Raw genomic sequence first — 21,063 nt, 5'->3', positions numbered from 1 at the left:
GAGAATAGTGTAAGCACATTTGTGCCATGTGTAGACATTGTTATCTGGTATTGAAGGAGCGAAGGAACCAGCTCTTTAGAGTGTTCCTCTAATACCAGAGAACGGAGAGCCACCTCTGCTCCTAAAATACCAGAGAATAGTGTAAGCACATTTATGCCATGTGCAGAAACTGTTCTCTAGGATTGGAGGAGTGGAGGTGGTACATCCATTGCCAGTCCATCTGCATCGTATTACATGAAAAATGAACATAGGGCTTCCTATTAATAAAGAACATGATCAATATTAGGTAAGGGAAAAAATAGAGTAAATATGTTTATAATATTTAGCCCTTACAATAAACATGAGATAATAAATTATTGATCAAATAAATATAATTATTGTTAAATTACAGAGACTTGAAAAATTGTAGCAATGGCAAAATTCTATTACTTACACCTACAATTTATTTACCTTAATTTTATTGCAATGAATAAATATTTCAAGTTCTTTACCTAATACGAATCATATATATCCATCAAATTCTAGCTCAAAAATTTGTATAAATAAAAATCCTCTCCATTCTCTCTTATTCTAAAAAAACTTATTTTTTTCTAGCTCTAAAGCATAAAACAAAGCATAATAACAATAAATGAAGGGAGGATGAAGTAGCTTACCCTTTACAACACTTTGGATGAGTGAAATCCCCAAGGAAATGAGGGAAAAAAATCGGGCAGCACCTCCCTAAGGTTCCTTGCTCGTCATGGAGAAGAATGAAGAAATTCTGGTGAGTGGAGTGGCTCGGGCTTGGGGAGGAAGAAGATGAATTTATATGCGAGGAGATTTTATCTCTGCAGGAACACGGCTTTCCAGTTGATGGGCAGACAGCTTGGCCATCTATATCTTTTGAAGGTGAATTGGTATATACCGAATGGAATTCCCAACAGGCGTAAAGGGGTCTTTTGTCCCGGTTGGTGTTTCCAATCGGGACAAAAGCTCCCACAATCGGTAGCCAGATTTTTAGCCATTACAACCGGGATTAAAGGAGGGCTTTAGTCCTGGTTGGTCTTTCCAACCGGGACTAAAACTCCCCCCGTCGGTGGCCGTCGGTGGTACATTTTTTACCCAGGACTAAAAGCTCTTTAATCTTGGGTCCAAAGTCAACCAGAAAAAAATACGTTGGATGGAAGGTGAGTTCTCTAATGTTTATTTGAGTGCATTAGCGATGCTATTATGTACTGGCATCATTCGTCGAGTGTATCTTCCTATAGCTTCCTAGACTGGAGGAAGCTCTTTTGCTTGCCCTCGGCGGATGCGAGGAAGGCGAGGAAGGTGGCGTAGTCGGTGTCCATGTATCTTGGCGGGCTTGCCTCGTCGACCAGCTCCGCCGCCGGCCCGATCACTCGCTCCGCCGGCACGCTGTGGAAGGACGCCGCCGAGATGCGTGGGCGCGTCGAGTTCACTCGCACCCGGTGGAGCTTGCTCTTGTACCTCCCGTTGCTGTATATCTGCAACCATGCAGCAAATCATCAGCTGAGCAAATCAAATTTGATGGCCAAAACTTTGGCATGTCACGAGAATCTATAATCTTCCATCGGTCAGAGAAATAAAATCACACTCTCAGAAAACATGCATGAGAAACTTCAGAAATTTTTTTTGGTGATTTTGCAATGCTCAAATTTAAAATCATTTGGAAGATGTGGTATTGGCTAACAGTTGGATAAGCTGAAGTGCATGACGACGCTTATTGTCTGGACAGCTCACTGTCTTGACTTGTAACTTATATAGTACTACTACATCATCAGCCGGCTGGGACATTTTGTAGTAGTGCAAGCAGTGTGTCACGAAAACTAGCTGAACCCTTATCCTTGTATACTTCACTGCTGACGATGGTTTGCTCATTTTTTTTCCCGTCTGCATTTGTTTAGTTAGTGGCAGATCCACTTGTCGTCACTTAGATCCCGACCGGCAGAAAAGTCAAAGTTAAACAGCAACAGCTACACTTGTAAGATCATTTTCATATTTACGGCAGGTAAATAATGAACTGTTGCTTGTATGCTGCGCGCATGTAACAATGCAAAATGTTGTTTATTATTAGTCCCTACGCTTGAAATTACAATAATTACATTACTAACACATGTTTTTTTAGGAAACAAGATTGAAAGTAATTTGATTCATATTAAAAGTTACTACTTTATGGTTATTATGACTTTCTTTAGAATATTGAACAAAATAATGGAGTAATTGTTCAAAGCCCTGTACTAGCAAAATGGGCTACGTATAGTAGATGTCCACGCCGAGGGACAATGAAGAATGCAGACCTCAAGGTGGTCGCCCACGTTGGCAATGAAGGACCCTGGGACTGGATCGACGGTGAGCCAGCGGCCATGGTGCATGACCTGGAGGCCCTCGACCTGGTCCTGCAGCAGGAGCGTGAAGAGGCAGTAGTCGGAGTGCGGTGGCAGCCCCAGCGTGAGCTCAGGCTGCGGGCACGCCGGATAACAGTTCAGCATGATCTGGGAGTAACCCGCCGCCAGCTCACGCAGCAAGCCGCGCCGGCAGGCGATGCCCAGAGCCTCCAGTGCCGCCTCCATGAGCTCCATGAACAACTGATGGTTAGCCATGGCGTACCTTGCTGCCACTTCCCTACATCCATGCAACATGATGTGCACCATAGATAAGCTAAGCCCAATTTAGAGCATCTCCAGCAGTCTCAATTTTCCCAATCCAACTACCATATTGGAAGAACTGAGAAAAAAATAGTGCTCTAGCAGTCTCCTTTTAACTTTCCCTTTTCCTAACAATTATTGGGACAACCCAATAATTCACCCTAACTCTCCGTGAATAAAGGAGGAGTTGTGACTCTCCTAATATGGTAGTTGGATTGGGATGTGATTATTGGGAAACTACAAAAGCAACTCTTCCAATAACGGTGAAAATGATATTGAGATATCCCTATTAACTAGTTATTGGGAAACATTTATTAGGAGACTACTGAAGATGCTCTTACATGCGTACAAGATTAATCATTTACATGCGCTCTTGATTAATAAATACTCCCATAAAAGTTTTAGGCCACTTTTGATTTGTGTAAGTTAAAATTTAGTAATTTTGAACAAGTTTATTAAAAAATATGTTGGCATCTAGAACTTCAAAAAATACATATTTCACAATGGATTTAATAGAACTAATTTTATGTTATAATGTTTGCATTTCTATGAAGTTAGTTAAAATTAGATAAGTTTCACTGAAACACAACAGAAACAACTTAAATTTTTGGCACGGCAGAAGCATTAGCTTTTAACTAGCATCGGGTGGAAAATCATCCAAACTTAGGTCGTTTGACTTTGTATCTACCATCGGGTGGTATATACTTGACATTATTTTACTAGCTATCAAACTTTTGTATATTTGTCCACAAAACATCTTTCATGCATTAAGTTAAGGTAACATAGAAAATAGTGGTCCAGCCAGCACATTGGTGTTGTTAATAAAAAAGTTAAAAAGTTAGTCGTTTGGTACCAAAGATACTGAGTCTTTTTGGAGTTCTTCGACTTAGAAGAGTCTCATCACATTATAACTACAGAATGACCAAAGTCGATCTAGTCACCTAGTCAATGTGACGCATGGATGAAGTTGACTACCACTTTCTTTATAGGGAAATTCTGAATGCTTGTCGCCACTTGTCGGCAGGTAATTGACATAATATCATGGTTTATAGCCTCCATTTTTTATCCAGACATAAGCACAAACATTTTCAACAGTTTTTTCACAGAATGGGATCAAATTAACAACACCCTCAATAAATAATATTGCTGGATGATGCAATCAATAGATAGATGATAAAGAATGATGGAATAAAATTAGCACAAATAATGCATAATCAACTACTTTAGATTTTAGAATAATTTCTGGTGGTCTGCTTGGATATATATCCTTAATAAGTCATGCTTGACGATTCCATTAAATTTTTTAAACCTCAGTAAGTAAACTAACTAAAAATCTAAATTGGAAGGAGATCTTGTAAATGATGAATCATGTATGCATGTAGATCATGCCTATTTATGATGCATATCATCATACGTGCTTGTAGGTATAATAAATGATGAACGAATGGATATGCATGGGCTACTTATTATTAATAGGTACTCCTTTTAAAATTGGTCGATTTAGTTTACCAAGTTCATACTGCCTCTGTTTCTCTTTATAAGGCGTGATACGACATAGCATGGTCTTCCAAATTTAACTTTGACCATTCATTTAATTTATATTATATTATTTATGGTTATAAACTTATAATCATTAATTGGAGAGTACATTTGATTACAAATCCAACAATATTAAGTTTGAATATTGATATGCGTGTGTGCCTTATAAACAGAAACAGAGTGACACATGCGTGATGGACAATACCAAAGAATAAATACATATTTCATGATGGACTTAATGGAACTAATTTGATGTTATAGCTGTAAATATAGTTTTCTATAAGTTTAAATGCATATTTCATGATGGACGTAATGGAACTAAAATCAACCTACATAATGGACCAAAGGGATTGTTGAATTGGGTGGAAAAGCATTCAGGTCATTGTATTTTTTCAATGATACCAACTTGTGATAAATACTTGATTTTTACCAGCAGTGAAACATTTGTAATTTAGAAAAAAAACATTTTGGTTTTCAGTTTGGGAAAATGGAAAAAGAGACGGGCATATATTTGTCTTCAAAACCTCGTTCATGCATTAGTCTTTTTCTGCAAAAGGTTTTGTTAAATAGTCTCTCCGTCCCTAAAAGAAAGTGATTTAGAAAAAAAAAATCAAGACAAATTAGTTAAATTTTGAAATGACCATACTTTATCAAATTTATTAGTCATATTTTATACTAATTGATTGTTGTATATGGACATGCATATAATAAATTTCATAACATGAAAGTTTTTGCGTGACAAATTTTTAACCATGAAATGACTTTGTTTCAGGGACAGAGGGAGTATATGGTAATAGAGAAAATACTGGTCCAGCTGCGCATCTGTGTTACTGAAAAAAAGTTTATGGTTTGGTACGAAAGATACTACCCTACTGAACAGAAAGCACTTCTGCAGTTCCTCGACTTAGAAGAGTTCCATCACATTGTAACCATAGAAGTACCGAAGTCCAACACTTAGTAACAGTGACGCATGGCTGAAGTTGACTGCGACTTTCTTTATTAAGACATTCTGAATCCTTATCGGCACCTGCCGGCTGGTAATTGACATCATGGCAGGGATTATAGACTCCATTATTTGCCCGAATATAAGCATAAACATTTTCAACATTTTGTGCTTGATTGGGACTATTACAGAATGGAATCAAATTAACGACGACTGAATAAATAATATTGCTGAATTATGCAAGCAAGATAGACGATGACCAAGATTGACGCAATGAGATTAGCACAAATGAATAAATAAACTAACTTAGAATAATTTGTGGTGCTGTGTGCTCTTGGATAGATATCCTCAAGTCATGATTGAGGATTCCATCGAACATTTAACACTTAGTCTAATAAGTTAACTAAAAACAAATCTAACTGGAATTATTCCTAGAATTGGAAGGAGTAGGTGTACCTGAGGTCAGCCGGCTCGTCGGGCCACGAGGCGACGGCGGCATGGAGCGGCTGGCAGCAGCCGAGCTTGAGGAAGTCCCGCCAGAAGAGCACGGCGTCCTTGGCCTGGTTGAAGCTGGTGCCGTACCTCACCGGCGCCCTCACGTCCGGCGACATGTACCGCGCCCGCGCCGCCAGCGGGAGCTCGAAGAACCGCCGCGCCACGTTCAGCAACCCGGAGATCACCTCGCGCTCCACCCCGTGGTTCACCACCTGTGTACACATGCGCTTAGCTATGCAATGCTTGGAGATAACTAATTAAGATGCAAAGCTGCAGGCAGAGCCTGTGCTGTGTACTGGCCTGAAAGAATCCGTAGTCACGGCACGCGGCGTCGAGCGTCTCGATCACGGCGGCGCGGTGGCAGGGGTCGCGGAGGTGCGCGAGGTCGACGACGGGGAGCTTTACACGGCCGGAACCATCACCGGCGCGTTCGGAAGCCGGCAGGACGTACCTGTCCGGCAGCCTGGTGAATCCACGGTCACTAAGGTGTCTCACGCTTTTAATCAGACAGTACGAGCCTTCCTGTTCGCTGCTGCTGTCATCGGCAGCACCTCCGGCGCCACTCTCCATGCTGAACATGGGTGACGCCTTCGCAGGGTTTCTCTGGGCAACTTGCTGCAGCTGGCGGTCATCTGCAGTGATAGTTGCCATGGTGAGGGAGAGGAATGAGGAGACAGCAGAGGACTCCCGGATAGGTCTCTGATCGCATCTAGTTGACATGCTCGAATGGAATCCGTTGCTTACGTATTTCTCTCAGTGGCAATCCCGAATGGAATTGTTTGTTAGCACAGGGACGGACGGCTATTCTATATGTTGCCACGTCAACAAATCGTCATGGGCTGCCACGTGGGTACGTGTGCGTGCACCATGAGCTGATCACTCGGTTGTTAATTCTCAAGCGTGCTACTAGAGAAGCAAAGATGTTGACTGCACACAAAAGAAAAAGTAAAAATGTTGACAACGTAAACTGCAACATGGTTTTTTCTTTTTTGCTGTTAAAAATGGCGATCTTTTGAACTTTGTTCCCATTATTGAGCGAACACCGATATCTCACGACAAGAATAAGTGTTAACAAAATATGAAATTAACAGTATTACATCAAGTTACAAGAAGATCTACAACAACTTGTATAAAGTTAGTAGTATTACATAAAAAGTTTCCATGTGCCCAGCAGTTGTTAACCTTGAAAAATTATGCTATTGATGCTTCTGCAACTGCCATGTCATGATGGCACCGTTTCCACTAGTATGATGTTGGAAAGTTAAATCTAAGAAAACTGCTCCGGCACAATGAGAAATGGCTTGAATGTCCAAATGAGCTCAAGAAAAAAACAAAATCCAGAAGCATGAACACCAATTGTTCCCGTACATACCACAAGAAGTGAAAAGATCAAATAGTCACAAATGCATAAAAGCATCACTTTATAACAATGCCATACAAATCTAAGTTATTTGGAGTCACACTGCACTTATATTGTTAGTAGTTGAGTGAAGTGCAAAAGTATTAGGCATGGGCATATTTTTCTCAAGAAATGAACAAATTGGTTTGCTGCTATGATTATGTAAAAGTAGACGTCAAACAATAAATTGCTAGTGCTTCAGTAGAATCATGTTTTACGGTAGTTAAAATACTTTGAATTCATTCTAGAGGGAGGAGTCAGCATGGGTTGTCCTTGCACCCCCACCTTCCGGATCCTATTTGAGGTGGCAAAACTCATACCACGCTTAAACGCAAAAGTTTTGATTTTCCATCACTTGCGTTGCTCTGCTCTGTTATATGTTAATTGCGCCATAATTGCATGGGTATCTTATAAGCATAAAAAAACAAAGTATGGTTACTGGAACTGATTTTGGAGAAGTACTGTTTTGCGTTTTTTATTATACTGTCGGATATAATAAACATATTTCTTAGATATTTTTCATAAATAATCGTACTATGCTCAATTACCTTTATAGAAGAATACGTGTTGATGTTTTTGCGCCCATGAAAACCTGTTATGATGTACCAATAATATGTCAAGCAGAACCAAGTATGTATGAAATCCATTCAAGAATTTCTGATGCAAGCAGGGAATCAGGTCCAAGGTAGTTATTCCAACAAATCCATGGAGAAAAATCACTTAGGCCCCGTTTGGGTCCAAGGAATTGGAATCTATTTAATGGAGTAGGCTAATTTATGTTGGAATGTGGCATTCCACAACTTTCCAAAGTTTAGATATAAGCCTATCTTAAATTCATGGGGTGGGAGATGGAAATTGATTCTATAGATTATGGTTATTAGATGGAATTCAATTCTTATAGCACGCTCTTAGACTCGCTTCTCTATAGTAGAAGTGCAGCATACAAGTATCTCTCCCATATCACCAACTATAATATACAACTATATTTCACATACAATTATATTAGCTTAATTAATTTGTGTCTAAATTATGATTATTAGGATGGAATTCAATTCCAATGATCCAAACGGGGCCTTAGTCTACTTAATAAGATTAATTTGGACCACGAAATCACATACAAAAAATGTGACGCAAGCAGGGAATCAGGTCCAAGCTAGTTATTCCAACAAAACCAATCAATAATATATGTAATCTGACATTAGATGTATACATATAGTGCTCACAAAGAGATCAGTGGAATTAAATGAACATTCTTCACTTGATTGGTACTTTTAGGTGCCAAACCTTACTTATATCACATATGAATGTTTCAATGGCTTGAATATCAAAATGAAATGCCAATGCTAATAAAAATAAAACAAAGGATGGAAATTTCATGATTAAATTCAAGCTTTAGTTGGTATTAGCAAATGATAGTACTACACAATACGAGCCCCTGCTGGAGCGATTGCCTTCGAGAATGACATTAAAGTGGTTGCTAAGCCATTTGCGGTTGCTATTTGTTCTTGAGAATGTAAGTTAACTATATATTTTGTAATTGAAAGGTTTGTCAACAATGGATGTTATAATTTAATTATAAATTAAGGGAACATACCACAAAATTATTCTAAAGAATAAATGAGCATGTAACAATTGTAGCCTAGTATGAATCCAAGAATGGGTGGTGTTAGTACGATATTAATTAGTACATTTATTTTCATGCCATGTTAAATGTAGAAATATGCAATATAATATCCAAATATATTTCTAGAATCTTGACAAAAAAATTGCCTGCAACTAAATATCCCCTTCCATTCCATGCAAATAAACATCCCCTATAATTGTACAAAACATTTTACAATATGCTCATCATTGCTCTAAGCATATAAATAAAGTTTAAAATTTGCAAATAGATACATATTTTGCAGAAAACAATATGCAATAAAATGTTATATTGTAAAAATATATTAATTATATAAACACTAATGCATAAACTATAATTGTTTAGATGAAAAAACAATCAAAGTTCTAGTTAAAAAATCAGAACATGTTTTCTAATGTTATAGTATGAACTAATTTCATAGTCATATTGGATATCATTTTGTTGCATTAATTCTAAATAACAAAATGGTTCATATTGAATAAAAAAAGTTACGGTTTAAGAGAAAAATGCATTTTAAGATTGAAAATGAATTTAAACCTCCCACCGATATGACTGCCTGGATCATGACACATGTCACCGTATCGTTTATTCATCCCACTCTCCTCTCTCACCACTATGCATCTACACTGTTTGTTTACATTGGAAAACAACAAAATCTTGAAGGGGCGGTCAGCCGTCCGGGAGTTTTCATGGCACGAGATTTATCCTGGTTCAGGGCCGCGAGGCACCCTATGTCCAGTCGGTGAGCCCCCCGAGCCTCTTAGTAACAGGTTTTAGGGAATCACCCTTTTGTAAACGTGTTTATTCAATTATCAAGTGATCCCTCATGGAGGGTTACATGGTGGTATTTATAGATCAATGGGGAAGCCTAGTACAAAAGACGATCTTAGCCCTTGAGTACAAGATGTTGGTTAGAGTTGACCGGAGTAAAATGATCCTATACAACATTTACAATACAATAATCATCAATACATTTATCGTCAGCAGATTTTCTTATGTTAGTCCACATGTTCCTGAGTGGGGGTTGGAAACTCCCCGCACAACAGGCTCAGCTCCCTTCTCTTGTCCAACCCTTCCGGAATGCTTAAAACGGGCCTCCCGGTACAGCAGTCACATCATGACTACAAAAGGAGTATTTTTATCGGGGACTGTGGGGGAACATCTCCTCAGAGGTAGGAGAACCATCTCCAACATATTGCATGACTTTTAAAGTGGAAGTTCAATAGCAAACTATCTTTCGGAAGATGCATAGTTTTCCGTCCGGCCATAGCTTGATCGTGCTGGGTCAGGCCCACCTAGCATATAATGGATCAGGCCTGTGTTTCCGCCATTTTCTGGGGCCTAGATGTCAATCATCAGGCTGAGCCTCCTCTCCTCTCCTGATGTTTCTTGGAGATGGGCTGGCGCTGGCCCAACAACCGAAGAAGATGGCGCTGAGCCGCTGACCCAACAACAAAGCGTGGGTAAGAGAAGGCCTGGTAGCCGGACTCTCTGGGTTTCAGTCACCTTCAAATTGCTTTCAAATGAAAATATGCAAGCTGTATGTGATGTGAAACTGGGCTAGAGTCAGGCCACTTGTCGCCAGTTAAAACAAGAGAGCAGCTATCTGCTAATACCTTACTGTTCTTCACTGTCAAGGAACACTGGTGCAACAGTCAAAGTTTCTTCTGTTACTTAGATACCAACATAAAACTGGAATAACATAATGCATCTATTTGTTTGTGGACGGGATAAACTGAAGTAAGTATGTTTGTGGACGGGATAAACGTAGAGACGACATCATAATTTCGTTATCTTTCATTTGCCATCTTCGTAATTGTAGATCTTCCTGATGATAACCCAAATCAACCCCCTTGGAATCTAATAGCAATAATTAGAAAGCATGGATCATTGGTGTTTGCAGGAAAAATTGACTCTTCATTTATATTACTTTTCGTTTTTTGACCACCAGCAACAGAAATAACTGCTAGCTACGTTGACCTAAGTAGAGCTAAACTACCAGGTAGTAGTAATTAGAGTCAAGTTTATTGCACTGCATTTACATCTCAATGCAGGTTTCATCGCACTATTACCAAGAGTACCGTGTCAGCTTTTCAATGAAATGAAATTGTCACTCTCAGTGCATAGTTTCATTGCACAATTTCATAGATAGTCTAAATCATTTAATTTATGCATTATCCTATGACCAAATATGTCATGCATGAAACCATAACATGCTTAGTGCAAGTTTTATTGAATTTTAAGGGACTTGGTAACTGTGCCAAGTGGGTTTCATGGGGATGAAACTCCCGTCTCCTCTCTCCTCATAAATAGTATGGCAAGTCAGCAGTTTTGTTAATGAAACTAGCCTAAGAATCAACACACTTTCCTTTGATATACCTTTGATGGCACACCTGTGGAAACCACTTGTAATTTCATTCTCATGAAAATATCTATACATCCCAATAGTTGTATATTTCTATATTAGAAATAGCAAAATCAATACCACAAACAACATCAAGATACAAAACAATTAGATTTCTTGTTTTATTCATAATATATGCAAGAATATATATACACACACGGAAGTGTTTCTGTATAGCCGGCCATAGAATAAGGCCCTGTTTGGATACCCCTGCTAAAGTTTAGCATATATCACATCAGATGTTTGGATGTTAATTAGGAGTATTAAACATAGGCTAATTACAAAACTAATTGCACAGATGGAGTCTAATTAGTGAGATGAATCTAATAAGCCTAATTAGTTCATGATTTGACAATGCGGTGCTGCAGCAACCATTTGCTAATGATGATTAATTAGGCTTAATAGGTTCATCTCGCAAATTAGCATAGGAGATCTGCAATTAGTGTTATAATTAGCTCATGTTTAGTCCTCCTAATTAGCATCCTAACATCCAATATGACACTGCTAAAGTTTAGCACCTAATATCCAAACACCCCCTAAGTATATTGTGTTGCCGGACCGGATAATGGATCCCTGTCTCCACGTGATCCCGTCCCACCCAACCGCGTGGAATGCCGCCCCAGTTTCACGTGCAGGGAAAAGGGGATCCAGGTGAGCCCTGTTGTATGTCAAGATGTGATTTAGTTTATAAATTTGTTTTGGTTTTTTGGTTTGCTGCCGCTACATTTTGTGGCCGGATTTTCGAGTACTAACTGATGCCGCTGCGCACGGGAGACAACAGCGGCGGAGGTCCTTTGCTTGCCGCAATTCTCTTGACCAACCTGGTCTTACGCAGCTGATTCGTCACTATCAAGATCTATTTCCCTATACCCTTACACGGATCTGGTAATCTCTTCTTTGTTACCTAATTTCTCGTGTTTCTTTCAGGAGAGCTGGTGATGAGGAAAAGATACGTTTACGAATGAGTTAGTTGTCTTCCGAGATTAGCTCAGCAGATTCGGTCACCTGGCTGCAGACGAGCATTGCAAGACTAATCCCCAATTTTTATTGCTGCTGCAGTTTGAAACAAGCATGCTTTCTTGATTTCGTTGGTGAGTCCTCAGATCCTCAAAGTGAATTTCTCTATTTTTGCACCTTTCTTGCAGATCATAATCAATTTTACTTATGGATCTGTTGTGCACAAGAGCTTTCCATCCTTGATGGGGTCAAAGAGATATCTGCCAGTTGCCATTCTAGATTTTCCCAATAGAGATCATATGATCTTAATTTTATAGTTATTTTAGATGATTTAGGCAGTGAGATTGTTACATGAATGGTCCGGTGTTGTTCACCTTCTAATTCCTGAGATCTATAAACTGTGATCCTTTGACCAACTGCTTGCTGTCTTGTTCGTGATGCAGGGGAGGGTGATACGGCTGTTTTTTTGTGCCTGCTACATAGGCATTCAGGAAGCACAGTAAGCACTCGAGGTGAATGCTTATTCTCTCTTGTCTTTGGTTGTGTTTATTGAATTCTGTCCACATGCGCGTCCGGTATTATCATTTTTGGTAAATTGGTCATCTTTTTAAGTAGCTTGACTACTCCATTTTGGTAAATGTCTTTGTAGTAAAAATAAATGATCCAATATGGTAATTTGATGATGCCATTATGGTAACCCATCATATAAGTTCTGGTACTTTATTGAAGGCATTGCTGTATACTGGATTCTAGTAAATTTGGCCTCATTATATAGTAACTAAATAATGCCATATTGATAAATGCCTTAGTGGTCTTATCGTGCCTTTCTATAGAGCAAAACCAAATTTGTTACGCTGGTCATATGGTAATTTCATCTATTTCTGTCAGTTAATTCTCATAAATTGTGATTCTCCTAAATCATATACATCAAAATGACGGCAACTATTGCTGTTGTATGATAATTTTGTCTGACAATTTGTTTGTCCATTAGTTTAACGTCACTGCTTATAAATGCGTAATGTTAGTCTTCTGCAGCATTATTAACTTACTGGATGTAAAGAAAAAAGTGTTCATTGAGAGATCGCTAGGCATCCAGTGACACTTCCCAATTTTAAATACATCATATTAGTGGTATAATTGATTTTTTGCCAGTATAATGGAGCGAGTGGTAGCCCATTTCATGTATAGTAAAGCATCATTTTTTTAGTGTATGGTACGATTGTTTCCGTCGAAAAGGGTTTACCACAAGTAAAAGAAAAATGTGCTTTCCTTCTCTAATCACGACAGAAGACATGATGCTGGTGATTCAAGCTTGGACTTGCACCATCTGTATATACACAGTTTCACTAATCTTGACGGCATGCAAAATCGCCGCTTGGAATACCAAAATGGCGGCCAAGGTTGCTCTCCTCACGCTTGTAATGATCTTCCTCTTGGCCGCATCTCTGGCCTACGCCAAACCCTGCGGCTTCCGTGCCACCATGACCTGCAGAGATCTATCCATCAACTTCACACGGGCCACGCACAAAGTCCCACGAGCGGCTGTCGATGCTTGCCGCCCGGTTTGACGTGGCCACAGGCGGAAGCGTTAGCCCGCAGGCCCCACTGCGGCTAGACGCTGGCGGCGCCACCTACGACATGACCTTCTCCATCGGCACGCTGCCGCAGAAGCTGGTGGCCCTTGCCGACACCGGCAGCGACCTCATCTGGACCAAGTGCGGCGCATGCCTGCAATGCTTGCCGCAGGGCACCCCTTCCTACTACCCGAACAAATCGTCGTCTTTCTCCAAGCTCCCGTGCTCCACGCTCCTCTGCGCCGTCGTGGCGTCCGAGTCGCTCGCGGTGTGCGGAGCTGGCGGCGCGGAGTCCTACTACAGGTACTCCTACGTGATAGTTTCGTAGGATCACTAGATGCACAACTAGGGGTTAACAACTTAAACTTTAGATTAAAACATTGTCATAGATCTACATCAGAGAAAACAGAGAGAGAGGGAAAGAGAATCAGAGGGTCAATCATCGATCTTGGTGCTGGAGCTCGCCAAGGTGGTGAAGGTGACGGTGGCTTGACGACGATGACGTTGACAGCGGTAGTGACGTCGCGGCGAGGGTGGTGTAGCAGGAGGCGGTGGAGCTTCCCGCCGCTAACAGCGCTTAGATTAGATCGGGTTTCTGTAGGTGGGCGAGTAGGGCATGGCAGCAAACTTGGGCGTGCGTGCCCCCGGCCCCCACTCTCCTTTTTATATGCGCTGCATGACGAGGGCCCACAACCATGGATTGGGTGTGCGCCCCCGATCAGGGCGCGAGATAGAGTCTGACTCAGTCGGGGTGGAGATCAAACTAACATTCTCCCCCTTGATCTCACCTCATACTTAAACTTAGTCTTAAACTTAACTTAGCACCAATTTTATCACAATCAGTGTATGGAGCATGTCTCGTCATAATAGTCCAGTTACGTACTATTAGATTCAACAGCTATAACACAGCTTTCTATTTTGAAACATATTCTTATTCTAGGCATTTAGTTGTGGCGGATCCACCTCGGATTAGCCTAATTAAGGCACAGTTAAGTCGCCTAACATGCGACACTCGGCCTTAATCATGCGAACTCGAGATGCCGTCGGATTTCATTCGATTTAACCACTTTGACAGGACCGAGTTTAGCAAAACTCACACGAAGGTGAGTAGTTCCAGAGAATACAACAGGTCCAACAGTAGATTACAAGTTGTTACACACTTGGTAAAAATCAGAGTTTAACAAGTTCTGGAGAAAACAATAGAAGTTAAATAAGCGGAAGCTAAACGTAGGGGTCGGACATCTTTGGTGAGGCCAGCCAAGATATCAGTGATCCCTTTCCTCGCCGTCCGAGGAGGGATCCCACTCGACCGTCCAACCCGGAGGGAGTTGGGGTGGCCAAGTGCCAACAGGAGCGGACTCAGAAGCTGCGACTTCACCTGAAAAAGAAAAGCCACAACAAGGCTGAGCTACTAAGCTCAACAAGACTTAACCGACCGGGAGTAAACTACTCCACCACTTCTAGACATGCAAGACTCTTTGGCTAGGGGTTTGTTTGCCAAAAGCACTATGTATATCCTTATGATTAAAGTTTTAGCTCAGATTCTAAGTTCATTAACCGGTCTAAGTTGGTAACTTACTCTAAGCAAACATAGATCCAACCAAGAGGGGTATATAAGCATCATCAAGACCATGTCATCATCAGATTTCATTATTACTCAGTGTAGCATAGCGATCAAGCAGTCTCAAACTGTGAGAGGCAGACGAATCGATTCGAGTTCTTTAACCATGCATGGTGAACCTAACCTCACGACATCCGCGCACCACCGAAGTCGCTTCCTGTGTCGGCCTTCCCCATCAATTCCCTAACCCATGTCGGGCCTATTTCCTTTGGTGCAAGGTTCCACAGACCCGGCCTCTGCCGTTTTATGATTACACTTGCCACCACGTCCCCAATTTTACACATATACCCTCGGGTCAAGAAAAAAGATACAGCCGAGCCCTCGGGCGAGGTGGAAAAAGGGTCGGCGAAACAGACGGGGTCGGGCGAGATGGAGAAAGGGGTCAGACGAACGGATAGGGTCGGGCGAGGTGGAAAAGGGGTTGGGCGAGGCGGAAACAGGGTCGGACGATTAGAGAGGGTCGGGCGAGGTGGAAAAATGGTCAGCAGCTTACCTTCGGTTTACAGGTGAAGCTTGGGGTCGGGAAGGAGCAGACTTGGGCGGAAGGATGGAAGCACTAGGACTTGGGCAACGGCGATGCCCGGCGGTGCTCCGGCGGCGGTGGTGCTTCTTGTGGACAACAAGCAAGCTCTAGCACAGCGCGGAGGAGCAAGCAGCTGGGTAGATTGGGAAAGGCGGGTGTTGAGCGGAGAGGAGAGTTCCTCAGGAACTTAGGCAGCAGCACTTGAGCACGAAGCAGAGGAACGGCGGTAAGGCAGCGATGGCGAAGGGGACTCCGGTCGGACTCTGGCATTCCCTTTTATAGCTGCGCGGGAAGAGAGACAGAGAGAGAGAGCTGGAGCAGCATGAAGACCGGGAAGAAGCGATGGAGTGCGCTGCCATGGTGGCGATTGAGCAGCGGGACGGCGGGATAGGACTTCGGGGATGACACCTTTGGCCATTGGGCACCAGAGATAGGGCGGCGTAGGCGCGGTTTTGCCGGTGGTTGAGATTTGGCGGAGGCTGGCATTGTTGTGCGGCGGATCTGATGGGTGTGATAGGGGAAACGGCACTAGAGGCAAGGTTGTACAGGTGAGAAGACAGGTGGGCTGCGGCTGCGCGGGCGAGCACGAAGTAGCGGTCTGTCGGGGCTCAGATCTGGCAAGGTGGAAAAGGAGCTGTCGCGGCCGGGGTTGGGGTTGGTGGAGGAGGAATTGTCGCGTAGCGCATCTGGGGTGGCGCGACTGTGGAGAGGCGGCGGAAAAGCCAGGAGGCATCGGGCCTTACAGCCGGGGGTCCGGCGAGATGATGATAGGCGCGAGCTGCGAGACGCTGCAGAAAGGGTAGCAGAGGAGCTTCCGCTGCGATTGGGGAAGAGGGCGCGGGAATCCATCCGATCGCGGCCGGCGACGGGGCGGAGCGGCGGGGGTCAGAGGAATTGAGCCACGCGACGGAGAAGCTCTGAAGCGGGCATGCCACTCGAGTGCGTCTGCATCCAGGAGATCGGGGAAAGATTTTGCGGGTCCACCGGTCAGTCTCGGTTGGTCCACTACTCAGATTGAAGGGAGACACTGTTGGGAAGACTTCGAAGGATCCGGCAGGGTGAGTTGGGGGTCGGCAGGGGTCGGAGCTGAGAACCGGCGGAGAGGGGTCGGGTTCTCAGGGGTCGGGACCGGGACTGGAGGTTGAGCACTCCACTCGGGGAAGCTGAGATAGGGGATCAGGGACTCGGATTAGATTAACTCGAAAGATTTGGGGTCGGTCGTCACAATACCCCATTGCCCAAAAACTAGCCATTAGGAAGACTAGTTAGACCGGTCAGATCGGTTGCTTAGACAGGTCAGACCGGTCTAGTTTGAAAAACTAGCTGTTGGGTTAAGGTTCCGGAATTTTCTGCAATTTTCTTCGTAAAACTCCGCAACTTCCGTAATATTTTGAAAAACCTTCCGGAATAATCCGGAGCTCTTAAGTTAGCACCCCTGAGAACACCCTGACAGGTTAGAGCGGTATGCCAAACCGGTCTGGCTGAGTCAGTCCTAAAGCTCTCAATACACATTCTTATCCACCCATAGGTTGAGCCAACTATTGTTAGCTGATATGGAACTTTTACCACACTCAAAGGTTTTTCTCAATGCCAAACTCACATAGGTAAACTAAGAGCTCTTTTAGTGTTATCAATTAGCTAATGTTGCATCCCTCTTGATAGTACGGCATACCTATACTCAAGAATAAATATAAACGCTATATCATCCACTTGAGCTTGAAAGTCTTCATCCATGCCATACTTTGATCAATAGTCATTTGAGAGATCTTGACATAGCTATCATCTTGAGCACATCCATCTTGAGCTAGTGACTTAGGATTCTTCCTCGTTCATGATAAGATATACTTGAATCCTTAAGCCACTCCATTTTACCAATATTAGATGCATTGTATTGCTTCTCTCGGTAAGACTTGACTTGATACCTTGAAATTCTCAACAGATGGCCACTTCACCTTAGCAACGTTCATGGCTCTAAGTCACCAGTTGACCAAACTTTGCTTAGTACTTCATTCCAAATCCCTTGCTTGATCTCTTCATCTATTTATGCCAGTTTGAGTTTAGCTTTGCATTTGACATCAACAATGAGATCCCATTTGAAGTCTGCTTCAAATGCTTATTCTTGATTGATAAAGAATCTCTTATGAGTTGCAAGCTTCCAATAACAAGATCAATAAATAACCCAAAGGCTCATATCCTTTTGTTATATGCACATGAAGTCTTACAACTATCTATTTGTGAATATTACTATTCTTTTCTTGATGATCCCTTTACTTTATCAAACAAGCTATCATAAGATTTGGAGATTTATAGATCGACCATCATAGAGCATATCCCCAAGTTTCACTTTACTCTTGCTTGTTATTGATCATTTATTTGTATCATGGGATCACATTCTTGCTTGTTGTCTTCATTGTGAGCCATATGATACTCATTCACCACATGAGTCAATATTACAACATGAGTATAAGAATAAAACCCTACTCACAATGTTAGGCAAATAGGTTAGTCCTTTAATCGTTTTGTCATTCACTCACCAAAACCCACTTAGGGGCCTAGATGCACTTTCAATTTTTTTTGTTCTTATATGCTTTAGACTTATGGTATGATCCTCGATTTTCTCTTTCACAACATAAAACTTGATGTCAATGTGTCTGGCAGCACCACTCGACATCTTGCTCTGTAGCCAGCCAACATCATTCTGCTCTGCCACTGTCAATCTCTATTCTGCTTCTGATGATCCGTGCACCAAGATATGATCCAACTCCGCTGCTGCAGTATCAATCGGATGCACCCCTCTTTCAGAATCAGCGACTTGGAGTCTTGCACCAGTTCAGAAGGATGCGGTCTTTCCAGGTTCTAGAGATTGGTATTGATGGTTGGGATGAAAATAAGATAAGCACGTCTCTAATGAAAGCACACAGAAATGTACGCGCTTTCTCTTTTACCAAGCTTAGTTCTGTATAAGTATCATGTTTCAGGTCAGTGGGATGAGGGCACAGTCAATGCTTTTTTTTCGCTCCAAATACGGTTACAAAAATCAAACAGATACCACTGCCTATAAGTGAGCTAGATGATTTTGTTTCCTGGCCTTATACTAAATTTGGTGAATATTCTGTGAAGTCAGCGTATAATTTTGCAAGAATCTCTTCTTTTGCCTCCTTCCGAAGTAAGCCTGGATCTGGTTTCAACTTTTGCGGAACAGAATTGGAAGATGTGAGGTCTATTAAACCTCCGAGCAAGATAAAAATAATACTTTGGCGAGCTGTTCATAATTGTTTGGCTACGGGGCATCAGCTTCAGAGGCGACATATTCCTGCTAACTCTATATGTTGTTTCTGTGGCCGCGTAGAGAAAGTTGAGCATTGTTCTTAATGTGCCTTTTTGCTATGACTGTGTGGGATGTTATCAAAAAAACAGTTTGATTTTCAGTTACAAAGGAAATATCTTTGTAATGATAAACAGTGGTTTTTTGATTTGCCAAATCGTTGCAATGAGGTGCAGCGTGTGGCGGTGACCGTTACCTGCTGGCATATCTGGGAAGCCCGAAATGAAACTAGAAATTCTAAAATTACAGTGTGTCCCAACTCCCAAGGCGACAATCAAGAAATACAAGCTTATGTTGATATGATAGTTCTGCATTGTTTGAAGCTGAGTCATCACTCATCAAGGTGTGTGCAGTTCCTAAACATATTCAGAAATGGACTCCACCGCCGGCTGGTTGGCTTTGCCTCAATGTGGATGCAGTCTTCTCTTCTTCATCAAGTTCAGCAGCTGTTGTCGTTGTGCGAGACCATATGGCAGATGTTTGATGGGTTGCCGCCGGTCTTTTCAGGGCATTACTGTGCGTGAGGATGCGGAAGCACTTGCTCTTCGGTGTGTTATGGTTCTTGCTCTTGTTGAAGGTTTTCACAAAGTGATTATCCAGTCAGATTGCTTGTCACTAATCCAGAAAGGCATTGTCCCTAATAGGGACTGCTCTGTGATTAGTCCTTTTGTTGCTGATATCAAGTCTTTAGCTACCAAATTTGTTTGTATTACTTTTTCTTCATGTAAACCGTAGTGCTAATGAGGTGGCTCATTTGTTGGCTAGGGAGGGTGAGCTCATTGCTTACTCAATCTTCCGACATTATGTTCCTGGTTGCATCCAGGATGTTGTAAACTCTGAAAGTTTGTGTTAATGCATGGGCTGACCTTGATCTAAAAAAAAGCTTACTTCAGTACTCGAATTTTTTTTTCCAGGCGCCATGCTTCAACCAAACAATCCACTTTTCCAGTTGCCAGGGCAGGCAAATTCAAACACATTCATAGGCAACATCTTTGCTTAGGTAAAGGATCCGGGGTTACAACCAAACATGTATGTCCTAGTGGTGCCATTATCTCACGCCAGGGTACATGTGAATCCTGTATGGATGCCTAGATATCCTAGAATACCTACTATTTGCAAAAAGCAAAATCGAGTACCCGGTAGATATATACATGTGTCTACATTTGTTTCTTCAGTCATTCTGTTGCTCAACAACGAGACATGACCATACGGCACCTCTCAGGAAGATTGTTATAACTTATTTTTTGAAGCGAAGATTGTTATTACTTGTTACTGCTTGTATAGAAACATTTATGGAGCATGAGTTCTGTTTGTTAGTTAAGGATAATGACCATTTTAAAAAAAAAGGTTAGTGACTTCATCAATCGTTGTCAAGTCACGAGCGACCACAAAGTTAAACTAAATTGTAATTTTTTTTTCAATATTTTGTAATCTCTCGTTCTTTATTAGAAGTACGGAACATCTTAAGTTAAAAAATTATACAAAATAATGTAAAGGAATTTATATTGATTATAATACGAACTCATGCAAAAATATACAAATAATATTGTATATAAGCCAAAATATATAACCAAAAAATAATATTTATGAAAACATATTATAAAAGATTGTAACACAACAAAATAATAAAACATACAGAAGAAAAAAATTGGAAATAGAATACAAAAAATGCAGGAAAAAAGTAAACAAAAAATTTGGAGATAAAACTTTGAGGACACATTCAAGGAACAAAAATATGCGCTAAAATTGGGGAAAAAGATATACGGCGAGCCATCGTTAGCGATGCCATAGTCCATCACTAAAACTCGTAGCCCACCGCCTCACAACACTCCGGGTGCAGGCAGTGCAGGGGCGTAGATGGAAATTAATGTGTACAAAGGGGTGTGGAAAGGGGTATTGAATGGAAGAGGAATGAAGTTATGTGGTAAAAAAACATATTTTTTGAAAGTAACAAATTAAAGAGTTAATTTTTGTTACAGTGGATTTGCACAGACAA

General features: G+C 41.6%; 3 protein-coding genes and 1 long non-coding RNA gene across 7 annotated transcripts; 1 reads left to right on the top strand and 3 right to left on the bottom strand.

Annotated features, from left to right (window-relative positions):
* Positions 1–1,192: 1,192 nt before the first annotated feature.
* On the bottom strand, positions 1,193–2,600 carry LOC101779957 (protein DMR6-LIKE OXYGENASE 2). The gene is made up of 2 exons (XM_022829602.1): positions 2,298–2,600; positions 1,193–1,484 (listed from the first exon to the last, which is right to left on the bottom strand). The coding sequence occupies exons 1-2, from the start codon at positions 2,598–2,600 to the stop codon at positions 1,242–1,244; spliced, it is 546 nt and encodes a 181-aa protein (XP_022685337.1). The 3' UTR covers positions 1,193–1,241.
* A 2,958-nt stretch (positions 2,601–5,558) lies between these two features.
* On the bottom strand, positions 5,559–5,846 carry LOC111258315 (flavanone 3-dioxygenase 2-like). Its single transcript, XM_022829479.1, has one exon. The coding sequence runs from the start codon at positions 5,844–5,846 to the stop codon at positions 5,559–5,561; it is 288 nt and encodes a 95-aa protein (XP_022685214.1).
* LOC111258370 lies at positions 5,842–6,287 on the bottom strand. The gene has a single exon (XM_022829603.1). It carries the CDS (start codon positions 6,271–6,273, stop codon positions 5,851–5,853), a length of 423 nt encoding a protein of 140 aa, XP_022685338.1. The 5' UTR covers positions 6,274–6,287; the 3' UTR covers positions 5,842–5,850.
* Positions 6,288–11,633: 5,346 nt separating this feature from the next.
* LOC101780367 lies at positions 11,634–19,968 on the top strand. Of its 4 annotated transcripts, none has more exons than XR_001164685.2 (4): positions 11,634–11,718; positions 11,995–12,158; positions 12,468–12,536; positions 18,401–19,962. It is a non-coding gene; the product is annotated as an uncharacterized LOC101780367 (long non-coding RNA). The 4 variants fall into 4 exon arrangements; XR_002678730.1 differs by lacking the exon at positions 11,634–11,718 and having other exon boundaries at positions 11,742–12,158; positions 18,401–19,410; positions 19,575–19,968; XR_215652.2 differs by lacking the exon at positions 11,634–11,718 and adding an exon at positions 11,742–11,856.
* The last annotated feature ends 1,095 nt before the right edge of the window (positions 19,969–21,063 follow it).

The sequence above is a fragment of the Setaria italica genome, chromosome VIII (assembly GCF_000263155.2).
Source record: "Setaria italica strain Yugu1 chromosome VIII, Setaria_italica_v2.0, whole genome shotgun sequence".
NCBI classification, from domain to species: domain Eukaryota; kingdom Viridiplantae; phylum Streptophyta; class Magnoliopsida; order Poales; family Poaceae; genus Setaria; species Setaria italica.
This window is presented reverse-complemented; position numbering and strand designations above follow the sequence as displayed.